Below are 20719 nucleotides of genomic sequence, written 5' to 3' on the forward strand. Positions count from 1 at the left end.
AGGGCGGCGCGGCCAGGGCCTGGGCCGCGCCCCCCTACTGTGTCGCCGCCTCGTCGACCTTTCGACTCCGCCTCTTCGCCTATTTAAAGGTCCTTGACCTAAAACCTCGAGACGAAAAAGCCACGGTACGAGAAACCTTCCAGAGCCGCCGCCATCGCGAAGCCAAGATCTGGGGGACAGGAGTCTCTGTTCCGGCACGCCGCCGGGACGGGGAAGTGCCCCCGGAAGGCTTCTCCATCGACACCACCGCCATCTTCATCAACGCTGCTGTCTCCCATGAGGAGGGAGTAGTTCTCCATCGAGGCTAAGGGCTGTACCGGTAGCTATGTGGTTCATCTCTCTCCTATGTACTTCAATACAATAATCTCATGAACTGCCTTACATGATTGAGATTCATATGATGATGCTTGTAATCTAGATGTCATTATGCTAGTCAAGTGGGTTTTACTTATGTGATCTCCGGAGACTCCTTGTCCCACGTGTGTAAAGGTGATAGTGTGTGCACCGTGTGGGTCTCTTAGGCTATATTTCACAGAATACTTATTCACTGTTATGAATGGCATAGTGAAGTGCTTATTTATATCTCTTTATGATTGCAATGTGTTTTGTATCACAATTTATCTGTGTGCTACTCTAGTGATGTTATTAAAGTAGTTTATTCCTCCTGCACGGTGTAATGGTGACAGTGTGTGCATCGTGTAGTACTTGACGTAGGCTATGATTGTGATCTCTTGTAGATTATGAAGTTAACTATTGCTATGATAGTATTGATGTGATCTATTCCTCCTTTCGTAGTGTGAAGGTGACAGTGTGCATGCTATGTTAGTACTTGGTTTGGTTATGTTGATCTGTTATGCACTCTAAGGTTATTTAAATATGAACATTGAATATTGTGGAGCTTGTTAACTCCGGCATTGAGGGTTCGTGTAATCCTACACAGTTAGTGGTGTTCATCATCCAACAAGAGGGTGTAGAGTCTAGCATCTATCTATTTATTCTGTTATGCGATCAATGTTGAGAGTGTCCACTAGTGAAAGTATGATCCCTAGGCCTTGTTCCTAAATACTGCAATCATCGCTTGTTTACTGTTTTACTGCTTGTTTACTTCCTGCAATATTACCACCATCAACCACACGCCAGTCCTGGACAGCAAAGCACTTTTCTGGTGCCATTGCTACTGCTCATACTTATTCATACCACCTGTATTTCACTATCTCTTCGCCGAACTAGTGCACCTATTAGGTGTGTTGGGGACACAAGAGACTTCTTGCTTTGTGGTTGCAGGGTTGCATGAGAGGGATATCTTTGACCTCTTCCTCCCTGAGTTCGATAAACCTTGGGTGATCCACTTAAGGGAAAACTGCTGCTGTTCTACAAACCTCTGCTCTTGGAGGCCCAACACTGTCTACAGGAATAGAAGCGTGCGTAGACATCAGTAGGGCGAGCGGAGGTAATAGGGCGGTCTCGCGCACTCCACGACCGCATCGCGGGTGCGGGCAGGGCCTCGAGGATAATGCCCTCGACGTCGTCGGGGTGCCATGGCATCATGTGATTGTGAGGTAGGGAGGGAGTTCATCGGATCGCCGATGCGCGCCGAGAAAGGGGGCACGCGGCGGGGAGATTGAGCTAGCTAGGCAGATGCATGGTGGCAGGGAGCGCAGTGGTGGTCGCCGGCGCCGAGGACCGAAGGGGGTGGGATGGGGCGCTGGTCAACAAGACGCAGATGGAAAGGCGATGCGGCCAGGTAAGGGTCGTGGAAGAAGCTGTATCTGGTTTGTCCCCCCTGCTACGCAGGAACCTCCAAATGCGAGGCCCTGTCCTATTTTTTGGATAAAGAAAATATATTAATATCGGTAGATACCAATTACATCTAGCCTTTACAGCAACGCAGTACCTTAACGGTAGTACGGATGCACACAACAAAAAAGAAAAAAAACTAAGAAAAAAAGTCCCACTACGGAACTCCAGTCCTAGCAACAACAGCACAACCACCACCAAGACGGCACCTGAAATCCAGGCTCTCCACTAGAACAACAAGGAAACGGTGCACAAGCGCCGTTGTCGGTCGATCAAAAGAGCTTAGGTTTTCACCCTGGAGATAGTCCTCGCTCTTAAAACTATATCTTCAACAAAACCATTGCCAGGCGCAACCAATTAAGGCTAGACCTTAGATTTTCACCATGAAAAGTATGACTCTGAACTTCATAGCTGCCCCCACTTGCATACTTTTGTTACAAGACCCCGAAAACCAAACAAATTCGTTAACAACACCACAACTTGATTCTCCACTTCTAGTCCTCCAATCCAGCCTTCAAGAAATTCTCCGTCTCTGATACGTCATGGACCAGAATGTCATCTACTGGTAACACAGAACAGAGTTTCGCGTTGCTCCCTCCGGAACCAAACGGTCGGAATAAGAGCATGGGTGCGCACGACCAAATACCTCCCAAACCAGCAAAATCCTGGCACGAGCACTGTTACATTTAACAGCGGAGCCTTCCGGAGCTCAACATCCAGCGAAATCGAGACGGACATGCAAAAAGAAGATCTTCGTCCTGTCACGCGAGAAATTCGAGGACCACCACCTTTATTCTAGCAGAGCTTATCTAAGAGATGGCAATCCAATGTGATGTTTCGTCAGCATGGCGAAGCCTACATCAGAACCCACATCTCCATGGATGGACCACTCCGGCCCATATCTTGGACCAAAAGCCCATCTTGACCGGCTGCCAAGATCCCCGCCGATCGGATCAAAGTCCGAACCAGCGGTTCACCGCCGCCTCCACAAGGCCGCTCTGCCAGTGAGCTCTGGCCAGACCAGCGACCTGGCCACGACGCCCAACGTCCACTAGTGCCGCCGGGAAGACGACCGGTCTAGGCGGGGAGCCTAGACCTGCGGTGCACCTACTGCACGTGCAGCCGTGAAGGCCTGGTGAAGACTGTCGCCGCCGCTGGCCGTGGAACGCCGCCCCGACCATCGCCTGCGTCCGTCCCCGACGACCCAGCCCTAGCCGCATCGAGGAGATGGCCGCCACATCCACCTCCCCTAGCACCATTCGGTACCAGGGGCCACCGCCACCGCGGCCGGCACCGGCGACATTGACGGAGAGGAGGGGTTCAGGTGGAGGGAGTGTTGGGGCGGCATGATCGGATCCCTCGACGGTGCCTTGGGGTGCGCCATGGGAGGAGAGGAGGGGCGGCTGGTTAGGCTCTACCCTATGGTCGTCGGAGTGGGCGCTCGATCCGTCCAGTGAGCGTAGCTGCGCTTTCAAGTAATCAGGTAACTTTATTTGTAAGTGGGGCCACAAATGTTTCAAGAGAGAAAAAACTTTGTTCGTACTCCCTTGGGCCTAAAATATGTTGCATATAAGATTTGGTCAAAGTCAAACTTTGTAAAGTTTTATCATCTATATTGATAAAAATATAAACATATATAATAAAAGAATAATATTTTTAGAATTGTCATGAAATATATTTCATATTATATGCATTTGTCATAGTAGATATTCGTATTATTATCTATATTCTTGGTTAAAGTTTACATAGTTTGACTTACACGAAAAATCATGTGCAACATAAAATAGGCAAGGTGGAGTACCTAGTTCTGCCGCACCTGGAGATATTATGGACATATCGGAAACTGAGAATGAACAACGAAGAGCATCTCCAACAGTCGTTGTAATCAGCATTGTATCTAAAAAAAGTGACTAGTTTAGCGCGAGAGGCGCAAATTGATGATTCAACAGATACTGCAACTGACGCTGCAAGATGGAGCGCGCGGCAAAAATGCTATCTCGCGCACTATATCTACCGCGCCGAAAAGAGCGCGCGGCACAAATCACGCACAGGAACAACTACTTATTTTTACAGCTTCTAAATTTAGAGCTTCTGTTCGAGATGGATATAGCCTCACGCGTGAAATATGAATGAAGCGTGCTGCAAAGTGTTTTTACAACGCCAAAATTTAACGTGACTGTTCGAGATGCTGAAGAGCTAATAATGCGAGTGGAAGTGACACCAGAGATGATGCTTCACTTTCATAATTCAGACACCGACGTGCTGGAAGATGGCTCTGTACTGGTACTGGTAGAGTTCGTGCGGAAGGAGGCTGGATGCATGGCCGCGCATTCTTTACATGGACGGATTTTCGACGACAGGGATGTGTCTGCTGGATATGCACCACATGATCTCTACTTGCAGACGTACACGAGGTGATTTTTTTTTAGATAAAAGGCAACAGCGTGCCCGACTTTAAATTAATAAAGCCCTCAGGTTTAACAAGGTTTACAGTGCTGCGGCATACAGCTTAGCCAAAAGTAACAACAGACTAGGGGAATAACAACGGTGATAAGACGAAACACAGGAGAAGCAGGGGCAAGCTCCATGGACAAGATATGCTAAGTCTTCACTGGCTTGGTTGTCCTGGTCTCACGGCGGCGTATAGCTCCCTCAGCTTGTTCTCCACCCACCGGAGGCCCTCCCTGTCGCTTGACTTTGCCTTGACGCTCCATAGCTGTATAAAGAGAGCAGTTTTGAAAATCACGTTAGCGGGATGGTTGATCACTTTCTTTTCAATAGTGAGTTTATTACGAATGTTCCACAGGGCCCAAGATTGGGCGAGAAAGAGAAACCACAAAAGCCTACGGGCCCTTCCCGCAAGGCTGGACAGAATAGCATGGAACTGTGGGAAATTTCCAGGGTTCCAGTTACAGTCGAGGATCTCACGGATTGCACTCCAGGCGAATTTTGCAATAGAGCAAGCGAAGAAAATATGGCCCGCATCTTCCATTTGGCCACAGAGGGCGCAGTTACCCGAGGCGGGGCCGTGGCGCGTCGCGATTTGCTTGCTGGAGGGAAGTCTGTCGAGGATGAGCTGCCAAGCGAAAATCTTAATCTTCAGAGGGACTTTGGCTGACCAGACGTCCTTGTGGAAAGCAACCGAAGCCCCTTGCGATAGCTTGGCATACAAAGATTGAACGGAGAACTTGCCCGAAGGTTCTAAATGCCAAGATACTTTGTCTTTGTCACTCGAAAGGGAGAAGGGTTCAATGAGCCTCCCCAGATCGCTCCATTGCCGCCGTCCTTCCAGATTGAGAGAGCGGCGGAAGGTGATATTGCTGTCCCCGGCATCTAGGGCCGCAGCCACCGTGAGGTTTGGGTTAGAGCAGATGTTGAAGAGGTCTGGGAACAGCTCTTTGATGGGTTGGTTACCGCACCACCGGTCAGACCAAAACAAAGTGCGACGTCCATCCCCAATGACGTGTTTCGCACCCAGCTTGAAGAAGTGTTTAATTTTGTGAAGGCTTTTCCAAAATTGCGAGCCCCCGTGTCCGGTGCCCTCGAACAGGTTATCGGCGTCGCGGTATTTGGCCCTGATAATCGTCGCCCAGATAGAAGCCTCATCTTGATACAGCTTCCAAATCCACTTGGACAGCAGCGCAATGTTCATCTTTTTAGAGTTAAGCAAGCCTAATCCTCCCACGGATTTCGGCCGGCAAACCGAGGGCCAGTTGACCATATGGTATTTACGTTTGTTGCCCGCTCCTTCCCAGAAGAATTTGGAGCGGTGTGAGTCAAATCTAGCATGAATCCCATCATGTAGAAGGAAGAGGCCCATGGCAAAAATGGGAATACTATCAAGGCACGCGTTGGACAGGATCAGGCGTCCCCCGGAGGTGAGAAGTTTACTGAGCCACGGTTCAATCCTGCCGGCCAGCTTGCGGACCAAGAACAACCATTGTTCCAGACGGAGCTTCCTGTCCGAGATAGGGAGCCCAAGATACATGAAAGGGAAGGCGCCGCATTTACAGTTAAGCTTATTTGCGACTCTTTGCTGTTCCTCCAAAGGCTGGCCCATAACAATGACTTCACTCTTATGATAGTTGATTTTCAAGCCGGACATGTCTTCGAAGCACATTAGCAAGAATTTGAGGTTGGCTATGTTGTCTTCCGTGTTTTGGATAAGGATGAGCGTATCATCCGCATACTGGAGGTGTGAGACCCCGCCAGGGATCAGGTGGGGTATCACACCCTGAAGGTGGCCTGCTGCCCCCGCGGCAGAGAGGATACCCGACAGAGCCTCGCCGATGAAGTTAAACAGGAGAGGAGATAACGGGTCCCCTTGGCGCACCCCTCTTTTGTTCCTGAAGTACGGGCCAATCGCACCGTTGATTGAAATGGCCGTCTGCCCGCCGGAAACGAGCTGCAGTACTCTGTGGATATAGGCTTCTTCAAAGCCTTTGCACCGAAGCACTTCGGCCAGGAACTCCCAGTTAACCCGGTCGTAAGCCTTCTCGAAATCGATCTTAAGGAGAACCCCTCCTAATTTCTTAGAGCGCAACTCATGCACAATCTCAAGGAGTGCGAGAGGGCCTTCCAACAAGTTCCTTCCTTTGATGAAGGCCGTCTGATTCATACTGATGGTTTTTTGCGCAATGGGGTCTAGACGAAACGCAAACGCCTTAGACACGATTTTGAAGATCACGTTAATGAGGGCAATTGGGCGAAACTGGGCGACATTGTCCGCCCCTGGGACTTTGGGGATCAAAGTGAGGATGGCGAAGTTAAGGCGAGAGATGTCTATGCGTCCCAGCATAAAATCATTGAGAATGTGGAGAACCCCCCGTTTAACATTGGGCCAGAAACGTTTGAAAAACAGAACAGGGAAACCGTCGGGGCCCGGAGCCGTGTCAGATTTCATCTCCCGGACGATGAGATCAAGCTCCTCCTCAGAGAAAGTCAGCATCAGCTGGTTGTTGTCCTCGATCGAAACTTGGGCGTTTGGCGCCCAAGTCCTTGGAGATAGGGTACAGGATCGGCTCCCCTCCGATCCGAGCAGGGCACGGTAAAAGTCATAAATGGCAGCTTGAATCTTCCTGGTACACGAGGTGATTTCTGCTGCGATGCGATATTATATCATGATGTTCCGTCGACACGCGATGCTTGGCGTATGTAACACAAACACGAGCCCATGTGCAATCTCGATCGGCCCATCAAAATCACATTACGGGACGATGAAATCAGAACCATCTTGTTGCGGTCGGATACAAGGGACCAAAATCGAGGTAGCCAAACAAGCAAAACCTAACCAAACTAAAAGTCCAATCGGCGCGAACGCGAAGAGCCTAAGGATGGAGAACGGCGACACACGAGCGGGCACGTCGGCGGAAACCTTGGACGAGGAAGGCAGGTCTCCGACTGATGAGATCAAGAGAACAAGAACGGAGAACGGCCGCGCACCATCTTCGTCTCCAGCTCCGCCTCCGCCTCCTCGCCGGGGAAGAGTAGCCTTGCACCCCAATGGACTTTCTGTGGACGGCATACCACGTGCCGACGTCATCGAATACTACACGCATCGCGACGGCGCCATCTACAACAGAAGCACTGATTCCTTGGCCAAACTATATCGTCTCCATGATACCAGCGAGAGTACGTGAGCTTTTCTAATCCATCTTACTTGTTTAATGATTTGAGATATCTCAATCTCACCTCGTCGAGGAAATTCAGCTCACAGTATCTCAACCGGACGGTGTAGACTGAGCACTAACAGCTGAAAACTAGCAAAATCGTTTTAATTGTATCAAAATCAAATGTGCAAACGCTTAATTGTCTCATCCTCATCACTCAAAAGACATTAATTATGAAATAATCTTGTTTCGTTTTTGTTTCTTTCAGTTAGAGCTGGGGGTTAAGAATTTTAATCATGGATCTAATGCATGTACAATGTTCCTATTGTTTGCCGATCAGCTGGACTGGAGCCAATGATGCAGTCGGAACCAAGGGAGAATTGCTCGCGGAACTGGAGGTCCTGTGAAACACACGAACCTTGCACCATGATGCAAATATTCTCACTGAAGCTGGCGTACCCTCCTCCAGCTGGTGGTCAAGTTCAGGTGTACGGTTTCATGGCTGTCCGCGACAGTCTGGACCCTCTGCGCAACTACGTCTTCAACCGCACGAGGGACGATCCTTTCACCGTGGAACAAGACGGTGGAGTTATTCCAATGTCCGGCCCCAAGAGAGGAATCTGGTGGCACGACATGGCGCTGGTCGAGTTCGACATGAGGATCAAGAGGGGGGACAACGAAGCGGATGATCTGCAGCTCATCGATGGCGGCGTCTGGTTTAATGACCGAACCTCGACACACGCTAGAGTGGCCACAAAACGCATCGATGGCGACTACGGCTCGGTGGACATATGCTACGCACTCCTGCACAGTGCGATGGAAGCCACTGTGCAGATTGAGGTAGCGGAGCTGCTCAGTGGCTTCAGCCTCTATGCCTCGGTGTTCTATATCAGTGGTCTGGTGCAACAGGAGATGCAGCTGTTTGATGGTGTCATCCCTGGTCCTGATGGTTGTCAGATATATAAGCTAGATAAGTTTGTGCTTGGTAGTGGTGGTCGGACAGAGGTTGCTGCACGTAAGTATATGGTTTCTTCTTCTGATGGTCGTCATAGATATGAGCCAGAGAACTGTGTGGTTGCTGCTGGCGGCGGTGGTCAGAGATATGAGCTAGGTAAGTATGTGATTGCTTTCCCCAAGCGCACTAAGTTGGGGCTGACGCTGAAGATCTGTCAAAGTGGTGGCTCATCGGACTGTGATGAAGTTGTGAGATTCTGTATCAGCCCTGCTAGTACGCATGGATGTGACACCTTTGCTTTTGACCTCGGCTTCGCTACCATACATGTGAAGATCTCTTGGTCGACATTGGATGTAGGCATGTGCGAGGATGAGTCAGGCTGAGTATATATGGTACAATTACATAGCAATTTCACAATGTACTGCCACTTTGTTATGTCAGACTACCTGTCGTGCACTTAATTATTTAGTGTTATGCTACCTAATATATATAGCACAGCTACGTGCTGGCACTCAATCAAGTAGTAGCGCTGGCACAATGTACTGCCACTTTGTTATGCCAGACTACCTGCAGTGCACTTAATTAGTTAGGGTTATGCTACCTAATTTACATTTGTGTATATGGAAGAACACTTTGTGGTGTCCTAATTAATATGCCTGTATTCTTGATTTGCCTGTGTGCGTGCTTGAATGTTCCATGTGGATGTTTTGGTCGTGTTAGGACTGAATCTCCGCACGCGTCGTCCTCTCCAGCCTCCATTCCACTCCCCTCCCTCCCTTCCCACCTACGCCTCCCTCATCCTCACCATCTCCAACCCCCGAGCTAAAACCCTACGTGCCACTAACCGCGTCGCCATGGCGCCGCATCCGCCTCTCTTCCCTCCCGCCGCCTTTGAGCGCGGTGGCGGCCTCCCTCCCTATGAGCCCAGCCGATTCTCATCCAACCCTACCTTCGACATGGCCTTCCTCAAGGCGGCATTCGGCGGCGATCTCCGCTTCGTCAAGAGTACTTACCTGCCTCTGTCGGTGATTATTTTTCTTCATTTTCCCGGTTCCCGTATGGTTCCGTGCCGATTTTGGGCGCCGATCCTTTCTGCGTTTCAGGGGGGCGAGGGTGGTGGGCAGGGGGGCGGAAGGCCGTCGCCTCGCCGAGATGCTAGGTGCGGTCAGGGACGGCTACGGTAATGGCTTGCTGCATTCCGCCATCCTCGTAGCCTCCCCGTGTGCCGCTACCTGGTTGAGGACCTCCGGATGGATGTCGACCCGTTCGGTGCGATACCTTCAACCCCTCGCCCTTCCCTGCTTAACAAAAGTTGCTTGCACTCTCAGTCTCAGAAAAAAAAACACTGCGTACGCCCATGCCAAAAAAACTGCTTTCGATAGACATGGTTTTATCCGTCCCTTTAGTGGGCTGAATGTCTGCTATCCCTCTCTGCTCTGGTTTCCCAGGCAGGCGGAACACCTTTGAATTTTGCGATTGGCCGTCGGAATGTGGATTTGGTGCGTTACTTTCTTGATCAAGGTGCTGATGTACACAAGGTCAACGACAGTGGCAGTCCTCCTCTCCATCTTGGTGTCGGAGGAGAAGGTAGTGTCGATCTCTACGCCATAAGAGCAAGTACAATAAGTTCTAGTCAGCTAGCTATAAGAATTAAAATAATATATTGTTACCTAGTTGGAGGAGAGAGAGGAGGAGAGAGAAGAGGAGTAGGCTCTTAGAGCAAGAACAATAGTGTAGCCAGCAGCCAGGTATAACAATTTGCCACATCCTCTATAGTCAATTTATAGCTAACATGTACAATAGTAAGCTATAAAAGTATAGTACTTTTATAATACATGACCCACCTTTTAGTCTCACATAGTGTCTAGGAGCACGTGCTAGAGCTAGCTATTAGATAAGAGCCCACTTCTCTTCTCTCTCCTAATATCTCTCCTCCAACTAAGAAAACTTATAATATTTTATCTCTTATAGCCAGCTGACTGTACCTTATTGTACTTGCTTTTATGCAAGAGCCAGCTCTAGCACGTGCTCCTAGACACTATGAGAGTGTATGGTGGGTCATGCACTAATACAGTAGTACAATTTTATAACTCCGTATTGTACATATTGGCTCTAAGATGAGTATAGATGACATGATATTATACATGTTGGATCTAAGATGAGTATAGATGACATGACACTTGGCATATAGCCAACAGTTGCCTTTACTATTGAACTTGCTCTAAGTACCTATTGTACATCCCTCAAAAAAGCATCTATTGCACATACTTATCCTTACTAATTAAGTGTTCTCTTTCTACATTTGTACTTAGTGAGGATTCATATGTCACTGTGACATGGAGCAAACAATTCTGATTGGACATTACTTATGTATAGTGGCGAATATCACAAGAAAAAGAGTAAAGGAGCTGGCTGTATGCAGAAGTTCTTTCCTTCTTCCCCGTAGACCTCATATCATGCAGATAATGTCAGAAAATAATTAGCAGGCCATTATTTCCTAACTACATTGTTAATTTATTTTAGCCAAGTCTGAAGATTGAAAAAAATATTTCCAAATTCTGCATACTCTACCAATTCACAAGCCATAATTATGATGTATTCACTCTGTATTTCAGTATGTCTTCTAAGTTAGAGTTCTAGATTTGTTTCTTATTTGAAGTGCCTTAACACGTGTTAGATAGGATGGCGACAGAAAATCACTGCACATACAAGGACTTGCAACAAAGAACAAATAACCTATAGTGGACCAAAGATATATCCTGTCTCCTTTATGCAGGAAGCTGTGAAATAGTGGATCTCTTTTTTTTTTGACCCAAAACCTCAGTTCTATTAAGAGAAAACACCGGTACAGACAACCCTGAAAAACGAAGAAAATACAATGGAGCCCTGGGGGAAGACGGCCGCCGCCGTCAATACGCACTGAAAGCACGCCGCCGCCATCAACGCTCCGAGGAGCTTAGAAAAGGCAAGCAGCCGGAAGTCCTTCAAGAAAGGGGCCACGAAAGCCCTACGCGTCGAAGGAGAAGCCGTCGTCTTCGAAGTCGTCGCCGGCGAACCTCCACGAGAACTGAGCCCGCTCCAGTACGGAACCTTCTGTACAAGCTTCACAAGCTCCTCAACGGCGTCGGAGAGCTCGCCGCTGAAGCAGGGACGGAGCCGGAAGACAAAAGCCTGCAGATCTGGCAGCACCACCGCCTCGCCACCAGATCGAAGGCAACACCTCCCCACAGGCTCCCCGAGGACGAAGTCGAAGGCGCCGCCGCCGGGATGGGAATGGAGCCGGGGAAACCTTATTCCAGACGCCGCCGCCGTCACCACCTCAACGCCGGCGCCAAGGAATGAAACCCTAACCCTAACTACCCTATCTACACCGCACGGACAGAGCACCGGGGTCACCCACACCCTCCGTCGCCGCCGAAGCGACGGACGGAGGGGGCGGGTGTTAACGACAATGAGTCGAACCGTACTTGAGTCCATACGGGTTACGTGTTTATATAGGTGGTGCAAAGACCAGGTCTTGTACATGTACAGGGAAAGATATAATACCGTATTCGGTACAGACTATTACAACTAACACTCCCCCTTAATCTAAACATTGGTAAGGTTTAGATTACGCTTAAACTCATCTAACTGTTTTACAGGAAGAGCCTTTGTGAAGCCATCTGCAACTTGATCTTTGCTTGAAATAAATCTAATGTCCAGAAGATGTTTAGCAACCCTTTCTCTCACAAAGTGAAAGTCTATCTCAATATGCTTGGTGCGGGCATGAAACACTGGGTTTGCAGATAGATAAGTGGCACCTAGATTATCACACCATAAACATGGTCTTTGTCTTAACCGAACACCAAGTTCACTAAGGAGAGCTTCAACCCAAATCAATTCTGCTGTAGCATTTGCAAGAGCTTTGTATTCAGCTTCAGTACTAGATCTCGACACTGTTTCTTGTTTTCTGGCACTCCAAGATACCAGATTTGGTCCAACAAATATAGCAAAACCACCAGTAGATCGTCTATCATCAATAGAGCCTGCCCAATCTGCATCAGAGAAAGCACTAAGGAGAATAGATGAAGACTTAACAAATGTGATTCCAGTCTTTAAGGTATCCTGTATATATCTGAGAATACGTTTCACTGCAGACCAATGCTCTGTAGTAGGAGCATGAAGAAACTGGCAGACTTTGTTAACAGAATAAGACAAATCTGGACGTGTTAATGTCAAGTACTGTAATCCTCCAACAATACTGCGATACTGAGTACTATCTTCAGCCCCCAAAGGTGTACCATCATGAAGAGACAACTGTTCTGTAGAAGACAAAGGTGTAGGTGTAGCCTTGCAATCTCGCATGCCAACCTTTGTTAACAAATCAGTAGCATATTTTTCTTGTGTTAGAACTAGTACATTATTCACCCTTTTTACCTCAATGCCAAGAAAGTAGTGCAAGTCCCCTAAATCTTTAATAGCAAAGTTCTTGTTGAGATCTCGAAGCAGAATATCAATGGCATCATCAGAAGAACTAGTTACTATGATATCATCAACATAGATCAACACATAGATAATGATACCTGATCTGTTATAGAGAAATAGTGAAGTATCAGCCTTGGAAGGAAGGAAACCAAGATCACTCAACTTTGCACTGAGTCTAGAGTACCACGCTCGAGGTGCCTGCTTCAGTCCATACAAAGCTTTGTCAAGTTTGCAAATATAGTGCGGAGCATGAGAGTCCTCAAAACCTGGAGGTTGTCGCATATAAACTTCCTCTTCCAGAACACCATGAAGAAACGCGTTCTTGACATCTAGCTGCCGTAAACTCCAACCTCGAGACACAGAAATAGATAGGACAATTCTAATAGTAGCAATCTTAACCACATGACTAAAGGTATCCTCATAATCAATGCCCTATCTTTGCTTAAAACCTTTTGCAACTAGTCTTGCCTTGTATCTGTCAATAGTTCCATCGGCTTTCTTCTTTATGCGATACACCCATTTGCAATCAATTAGGTTTCTGCTTCTGTTAGGAGGGACAAGATGCCATGTTTTGTTTGCAATTAAAGCATCATATTCTTCTTGCATAGCTTGAGACCACCTTGCATCATTCAGAGCTTCCTCATGTGTGCATGGTTCACCTGTAGAAGAGAACATACCATATCGAACAGTTCCATCAGTATATTTCTTTGGATTGCGTATACCTTTCTATAGACGTGTGCGAACACCAACATTCTGCACCGCAGCATTTTGTACCGGTGAATCAGGTATACTTGAGCTTGAGTCACTGGTACCATCATCACCATTATCATTGTTATTTGCTTCAATCAATTCTACGTCTTCAGCAACATTCTCACCTCCACCGCCGCCAGCCACAGACGATCCAGGGGTAGAGGACAGAGAGCTGCTGCTGCTGCCGCTACTGTCGGCACCACGTGGAGAGCTCCCACTGGCAGGGCCAGGAGACGGCAGTGGAGACGCGTTTTCACCACGCGCGCTCGCCTCGGGAGAAGGAGACGATGACTGCGTGGGTGGGGATGGCCCGCGAGACTCCGCCTCGGGACTGGATGAGGGCGGGTGACGACCACGCGCGCCCTCCTCGGGATCAGCATGCCCAGGTGATACGCGTTCAACACGCGTCCGTTGGGAACCCCAAGAGGAAGGTGTGATGCGTACAGCGGCAAGTTTCCCTCAGTATGAAACCAAGGTTATCGAACCAGTAGGAGCCAAGAAGCACGTTGAAGGTTGATGGCGGCGGGATGTAGTGCGGCGCAACACCAGGGATTCCGGCGCCAACGTGGAACCTGCACAACACAACCAAAGTACTTTGCCCCAACGAAACAGTGAGGTTGTCAATCTCACCGGCTTGCTGTAACAAAGGATTAACCGTATTGTGTGGAAGATGATTGTTTGCAGAAAACAGTAGAACAATATTGCAGTAGATTGTATTTCAGTAAAGAGAATTGGACCGGGGTCCACAGTTCACTAGAGGTGTCTCTCCCATAAGATAAACAGCATGTTGGGTGAACAAATTACAGTTGGGCAATTGACAAATAAAGAGGGCATGACCATGCACATACATATCATGATGAGTATAGTGAGATTTAATTGGGCATTACGACAAAGTACATAGACCGCCATCCAACTGCATCTATGCCTAAAAAGTCCACCTTCAGGTTATCATCCGAACCCCCTCCAGTATTAAGTTGCAAAGCAACAGACAATTGCATTAAGTATGGTGCGTAATGTAATCAACAACTACATCCTTAGACATAGCATCAATGTTTTATCCCTAGTGGCAACAGCACAACACAACCTTAGAACTTTCTGTCACATCGTCCTGTGTCAATGCAGGCATGAACCCACTATCGAGCATAAATACTCCCTCTTGGAGTTACAAGCATCTACTTGGCCAGAGCATCTACTAGTAACGGAGAGCATGCAAGATCATAAACAACACATAGATATAACTTTGATAATCAACATAACAAGTATTCTCTATTCATCGGATCCCAACAAACGCAACATATAGAATTACAGATAGATGATCTTGATCATGTTAGGCAGCTCACAAGATCCGACAATGATAGCACAATGGGGAGAAGACAACCATCTAGCTACTGCTATGGACCCATAGTCCAGGGGTAGACTACTCACACATCACACCGGAGGCGACCATGGCGGCGTAGAGTCCTCCGGGAGATGAATCCCCTCTCCGGCAGGGTGCCGGAGGCGATCTCCTGGATCCCCCGAGATGGGATCAGCGTTGGCGGCGTCTCTGGAAGGTTTTCCGTATCGTGGCTCTCGGTACTGGGGGTTTCGCAACAGAGGCTATTTGTAGGCGGAAGGGCAGGTCAAGAGGCGGCACGTGGGCCCCACACCACAGGGCCGCGCGGCCAAGGGGGGGCCACGCCGCCCTAGGGTGTGGCCCCCTCGTGGCCCCTCTTCGTCTCCTCTTCGGACTTCTGGAAGCTTCGTGGCAAAATAGGACCCTGGGCGTTGATTTCGTCCAATTCCGAGAATATTTCGTTACTAGGATTTCTGAAACCAAAAACAGCAGAAAACAAAGAATCGGCACTTCGGCATCTTGTTAATAGGTTAGTTCCAGAAAATGCACGAATATGACATAAAGTGTGCATAAAACATGTAGATAACATCAATAATGTGGCATGGAACATAAGAAATTATCGATACGTTGGAGACGTATCAGCATCCCCAAGCTTAGTTCTGCTCGTCCCGAGCAGGTAAAACAATAACATAGATAATTTCTGGAGTGACATGCCATCATAATCTTGATCATACTATTTGTAAAGCATATGTAGTGAATGCAGCGATCAAAACAATGTATATGACATGAGTAAACAAGTGAATCATAAAGCAAAGACTTTTCATTAATAGCACTTCAAGACAAGCATCAATAAGTCCTGCATAAGAGTTAACTCATAAAGCAATAATTCAAAGTAAAGGCATTGAAGCAACACAAAAGAAGATTAAGTTTCAGCGGTTGCTTTCAACTTATAACATGTATATCTCATGGATATTGTCAACATAGAGTAATATAATAAGTGCAATAAGCAAGTATGTAGGAATCAATGCACAGTTCACATAAGTGTTTGCTTCTTGAGGTGGAGAGAAATAGGTGAACTGACTCAACATTGAAAGTAAAAGAATGGTCCTCCATAGAGGAAAAGCATCGATTGCTATATTTGTGCTAGAGCTTTGATTTTGAAAACATGAAACAATTTTGTCAACGGTAGTAATAAAGTATATGTATCATGTAAATTATATCTTACAAGTTGCAAGCCTCATGCATAGTGTACTAATAGTGCCCGCACCTTGTCCTAATTAGCTTGGACTACCGGATCATCACAATGCACATGTTTTTACCAAGTGTCACAAAGGGGTACCTCTATGCCGCCTGTACAAAGGTCTAAGGAGAAAGCTCGCATTGGATTTCTCGCTATTGATTATTCTCAACTTAGACATCCATACCGGGACAACATAGACAACAGATAATGGACTCCTCTTTTATGCATAAGCATGTAACAACAATTAATAATTTTCTCATTTGAGATTGAGGATATTTGTCCAAAACTGAAACTTCCACCATGGATCATGGCTTTAGTTAGCGGCCCAATGCTCTTCTCTAACAATATGCATGCTTAACCATAGGGTGGTAGATCACTCTTACTTCAGACAAGACGAACATGCATAGCAACTCACATGAAATTCAACAATGAATAGTTGATGGCGTCCCCAGTGAACATGGTTATCGCACAACAAGCAACTTAATAAGAGATAAAGTGCATAATTACATATTCAATACCACAATAGTTTTTAAGCTATTTGTCCCATGAGCTATATATTGCAAAGGTGAATGATGGAATTTTAAAGGTAGCACTCAAGCAATTTACTTTGGAATGGCGGAAAATACCATGTAGTAGGTAGGTATGGTGGACACAAATGGCATAGTGGTTGGCTCAAGTATTTTGGATGCATGAGAAGTATTCCCTCTCGATACAAGGTTTAGGCTAGCAAGGCTTATTTGAAACAAACACAAGGATGTACCGGTGCAGCAAAACTCACATAAAGGACATATTGAAAACATTATAAGACTCTACACCGTCTTCCTTGTTGTTCAAACTCAATACTAGAAATTATCTAGACCTTAGAGAAATAAAATATGCAAACCAAATTTTAGCATGCTCTATGTATTTCTTCATTAATGGGTGCAAAGCATATGATGCAAGAGCTTAATCACGAGCACAACAATTGCCAAGTATCACATTACCCAAGAAATTTATAGCAATTACTACATGTATCATTTTCCAATTCCAACCATATAACAATTTAACGAAGAAGAAACATCGCCATGAATACTATGAGTAGAAACTAAGGACATACTTGTCCATATGCTACAGCGGAGCGTGTCTCTCTCCCATAAAGTGAATGCTAGGATCCATTTTATTCAAACAAAACAAAAAACAAAAACAAACCGACGCTCCAAGCAAAGCACATAAGATGTGATGGAATAAAAATATAGTTTCAGGGGAGGAACCTGATAATGTTGTCGATGAAGAAGGGGATGCCTTGGGCATCCCCAAGCTTAGACGCTTGAGTCTTCTTGATATATGCAGGGGTGAACCACCGGGGCATCCCCAAGCTTAGAGCTTTCACTCTCCTTGATCATGTTGCATCATACTCCTCTCTTGATCCTTGAAAACTTCCTCCACACCAAACTCGAAACAACTCATTAGAGGGTTAGTGCACAATAAAAATTAACATATTCAGAGGTGACACAATCATTCTTAACACTTCTGGACATTGCATAAAGCTACTGGACATTAATGGATCAAAGAAATTCATCCAACATAGCAAAAGAGGCAATGCGAAATAAAAGGCAGAATCTGTCAAAACAGAACAGTTCGTATTGACGAATTTTAAAATGGCACCAGACTTGCTCAAATTGAATGAAAGTTGCGTACATATCTGAGGATCACTCACGTAAATTGGCATAATTTTCTGAGTTACCTACAGGGGAAAACAGCCCAGATTCGTGACAGCAAAGAAATCTGTTTCTGCGCAGTAATCCAAATCTAGTATGAACTTTTCTATCAACGACTTTACTTGGCACAACAAAACACAAAACTACGATAAGGAGAGGTTGCTACAGTAGTAAACAACTTCCAAGACACAAAATAAAAACAAAGTACTGTAGGTAAAAACATGAGTTGTCTCCCATAAGCGCTTTTCTTTAACGCCTTTCAGCTAGGCGCAGAAAGTGTGTATCAAGTATTATCGAAGGGTGGTACTTCTACAGCGGGATGTGGAGCTTTCTCAACCAGGCATAGTATATTAGATACATAAGTTTTAGCATCTCCCTTTTCATTGGTCTTAGGCGTGCTACTCTCGTCAAACAAATTTTCAGGAACAAGCCAAGCATAGTTATTTTCTAGTGCATCATTCATAGCTAAGAGCTTACATGGTATTGGTGCTTTGATCTCCCCTCCATCATTAATATTACTAGCAATGGATGGCGCGGCGGCACGCCGCGCCTGTGGCGTGGCTAACTGATGGAAAATGAGTGAGATGACATGGATATGTCATTTAGATTCTAGTCTAATTGCTTGTGGTTTAAAATTGATGGTGAAGCTCAAGAGTGTGTGTGCTAACTATGACCAATGAAATCAGAATTAAGTGACAATATGAAAGAACATAGTCCATAATTTGTACAATGGACCTGATCAACCAAAACCGTCTGGCTAGCATACTTGAAAGTTCTAGTAGTAAAATAACACAGTGTGACAGGGAAAAGATAGATAGTTGCATTTGGTTTACAACAACGGACAACAATTTAGAAGGTAAGGGAAAATAGCTTGTTGTTAACTAATTGATAATTTCTTACTTCCATCGCATGGTTCATGGGACACAGTCGATTTCCTTTTTAGCATCCGTTGGTGCCGAAGATGGCTACCTTCATTCTGAGCCAGTGATTTTATGTCAAGATTAGATTGTCGCCTGTGGCCATGCCGTTCGTGTCAGCAAATGCAGCTCATCCATTGAATATTCGCCCCCTCCACTCTGTTAGCAGCGTTCCTCAGACTGAGTACAATCTTCCGAAAGAGCTTTCCTTTGATATTTTATCAAAATGCTGATGGTATCTTGTTTGGATTATGGTGATGTGTTGGACTATGAGGATGTTGATTGACGTCTCTCCTGAAAAGGCAACAGAGCCTAGCCTCTGGTAGAAATCCGAATGTTGATGGCCAACCTTGTTTCGTCGTGCCTCACAGTCGGTCCCAGGAGCCCTGCCATTTGATGGATTTCTTCTGTCTCTTGTTCGAATTGCCAGATGCTTATCTTGCAGTGTAGCGATTCAAATAGGAGAATCTGGGAGGAGCTTTGGTCATGCCATTAGGTGTCCCATCTCTTGCTGCCGATGGAGCTGCTGTGGTATGAAAGAAGTGCAACAACATTGACATTCAGTTGGTTGCACTCTTCTCATACTGCACGGTAGTGCTCTAGTTATATTATGAGGATTTAAGGTGTACATTGCTTCCTCATTTTCATTGTATGCGCTCTACTGAGCATGCCAACCAAATTCAATATATTTTGCAATATAGCAACAATGTAATAAATTCACAGATATAATGCAGCCTGCACATCTATAACCATAGGGCAGCAGTTTGTTTCTTTATGCGTAAATAATTTACCGAAAGTGAATTACTGATATGGTAGTCAATGTCATCTGCAACCACAATAAAAATGTATCATTTAAAACCATTACTAATACAGTTAATGATGCCCTGGTTTTAGTGATTTGAATGCTACACGCCTACACCACGTTATACCTTTATTGTTCTGCATGGGGTTCTGGGTAGATTGGAATGACAGTAGAAAACATGGAGATATTAAACTCACTTGTTATCCAACAAATAACCTGTTAGAAACAACATGGCGGATGTGAAATATTCACAAGATGCATCAGGATTATTAGCTTATCACCTTCACTCGTAGTACCTACGGAAGTTTGGCCGAACCATGTGAAGCATGGGCTTGTTGAGGCTGCTGTTGTATCACTTCTAGTTGCGACAGATTTTTTTTCTGATTGAACCTCTGGAGTGCCTTACCACCTTACCATCATATCCTACATCATGCGTCCACTCCTCATATGCTTTCTATACCAATGTGTCGGCACAAACCTGCATTCGAATTGAATAAGGTCATATTGGATTCAATAGAATATTAGTATTTAAGTATGATGATTTGAGTGGAAAGGCAATGTATGTTGGGAACATAGTAATATAAGGTATTTGGGCATATGGATTTCAGAATCAAGACTTATAGTACCAACACAGATAATCTGAAAAACATATCACCCAAAATATCAGTAGATAGTTTCCTTTAGTTATTGTTGACAACATTACACACACAAAAATTTATAAGTAAAGAAGTATCTTGAAGCTTAACTTCAATTTTTTTGTTGAAAATTAGAATGGTAATAATTTGTTGCAGACAACACTACTCAATACTCATAATATTTATTAGGAGACTATCAAAGAACATCTAAACATGGACAATCTGCCAATGTGTGATGTGAGGCAGTGTCCAGATCAATCTGAGTTTTCTTCAGTAGAAACAACATGGCTCTTACAGTAGGATCTAACTTAGCCTTTCCAGTAAGTCGTTCTTCAGTCCATGTTCAAAACAGCTTAATGGCAATACAAACTGTATGTACAATATAATTTCTGGCAAGGCCTGTGACATGACAGGAATGCCAAATGGACTCCACGAGAACAGAGTACTGGAAATATAAAACTAAATAAACTGACTATCTGGTAAAAACTCACAATGAAGTAGGCAACTACTTACTGTC

At 45.8% G+C, this 20719-nt stretch overlaps 1 protein-coding gene across 1 annotated transcript; it reads left to right on the forward strand.

The window, feature by feature from the left end:
• Positions 1-892: 892 nt before the first annotated feature.
• LOC127325677 (uncharacterized) lies at positions 893-9012 on the forward strand. The gene is made up of 3 exons (XM_051352492.2): positions 893-4211; positions 6888-7428; positions 7747-9012. Exons 2-3 carry the CDS (start codon positions 6903-6905, stop codon positions 8742-8744), a joined length of 1524 nt encoding a protein of 507 aa, XP_051208452.1. The 5' UTR covers positions 893-4211; positions 6888-6902; the 3' UTR covers positions 8745-9012.
• Positions 9013-20719: the final 11707 nt, after the last annotated feature.

Source organism: Lolium perenne, chromosome 4, assembly GCF_019359855.2.
Source record: "Lolium perenne isolate Kyuss_39 chromosome 4, Kyuss_2.0, whole genome shotgun sequence".
NCBI classification, from domain to species: Eukaryota; Viridiplantae; Streptophyta; class Magnoliopsida; order Poales; family Poaceae; genus Lolium; species Lolium perenne.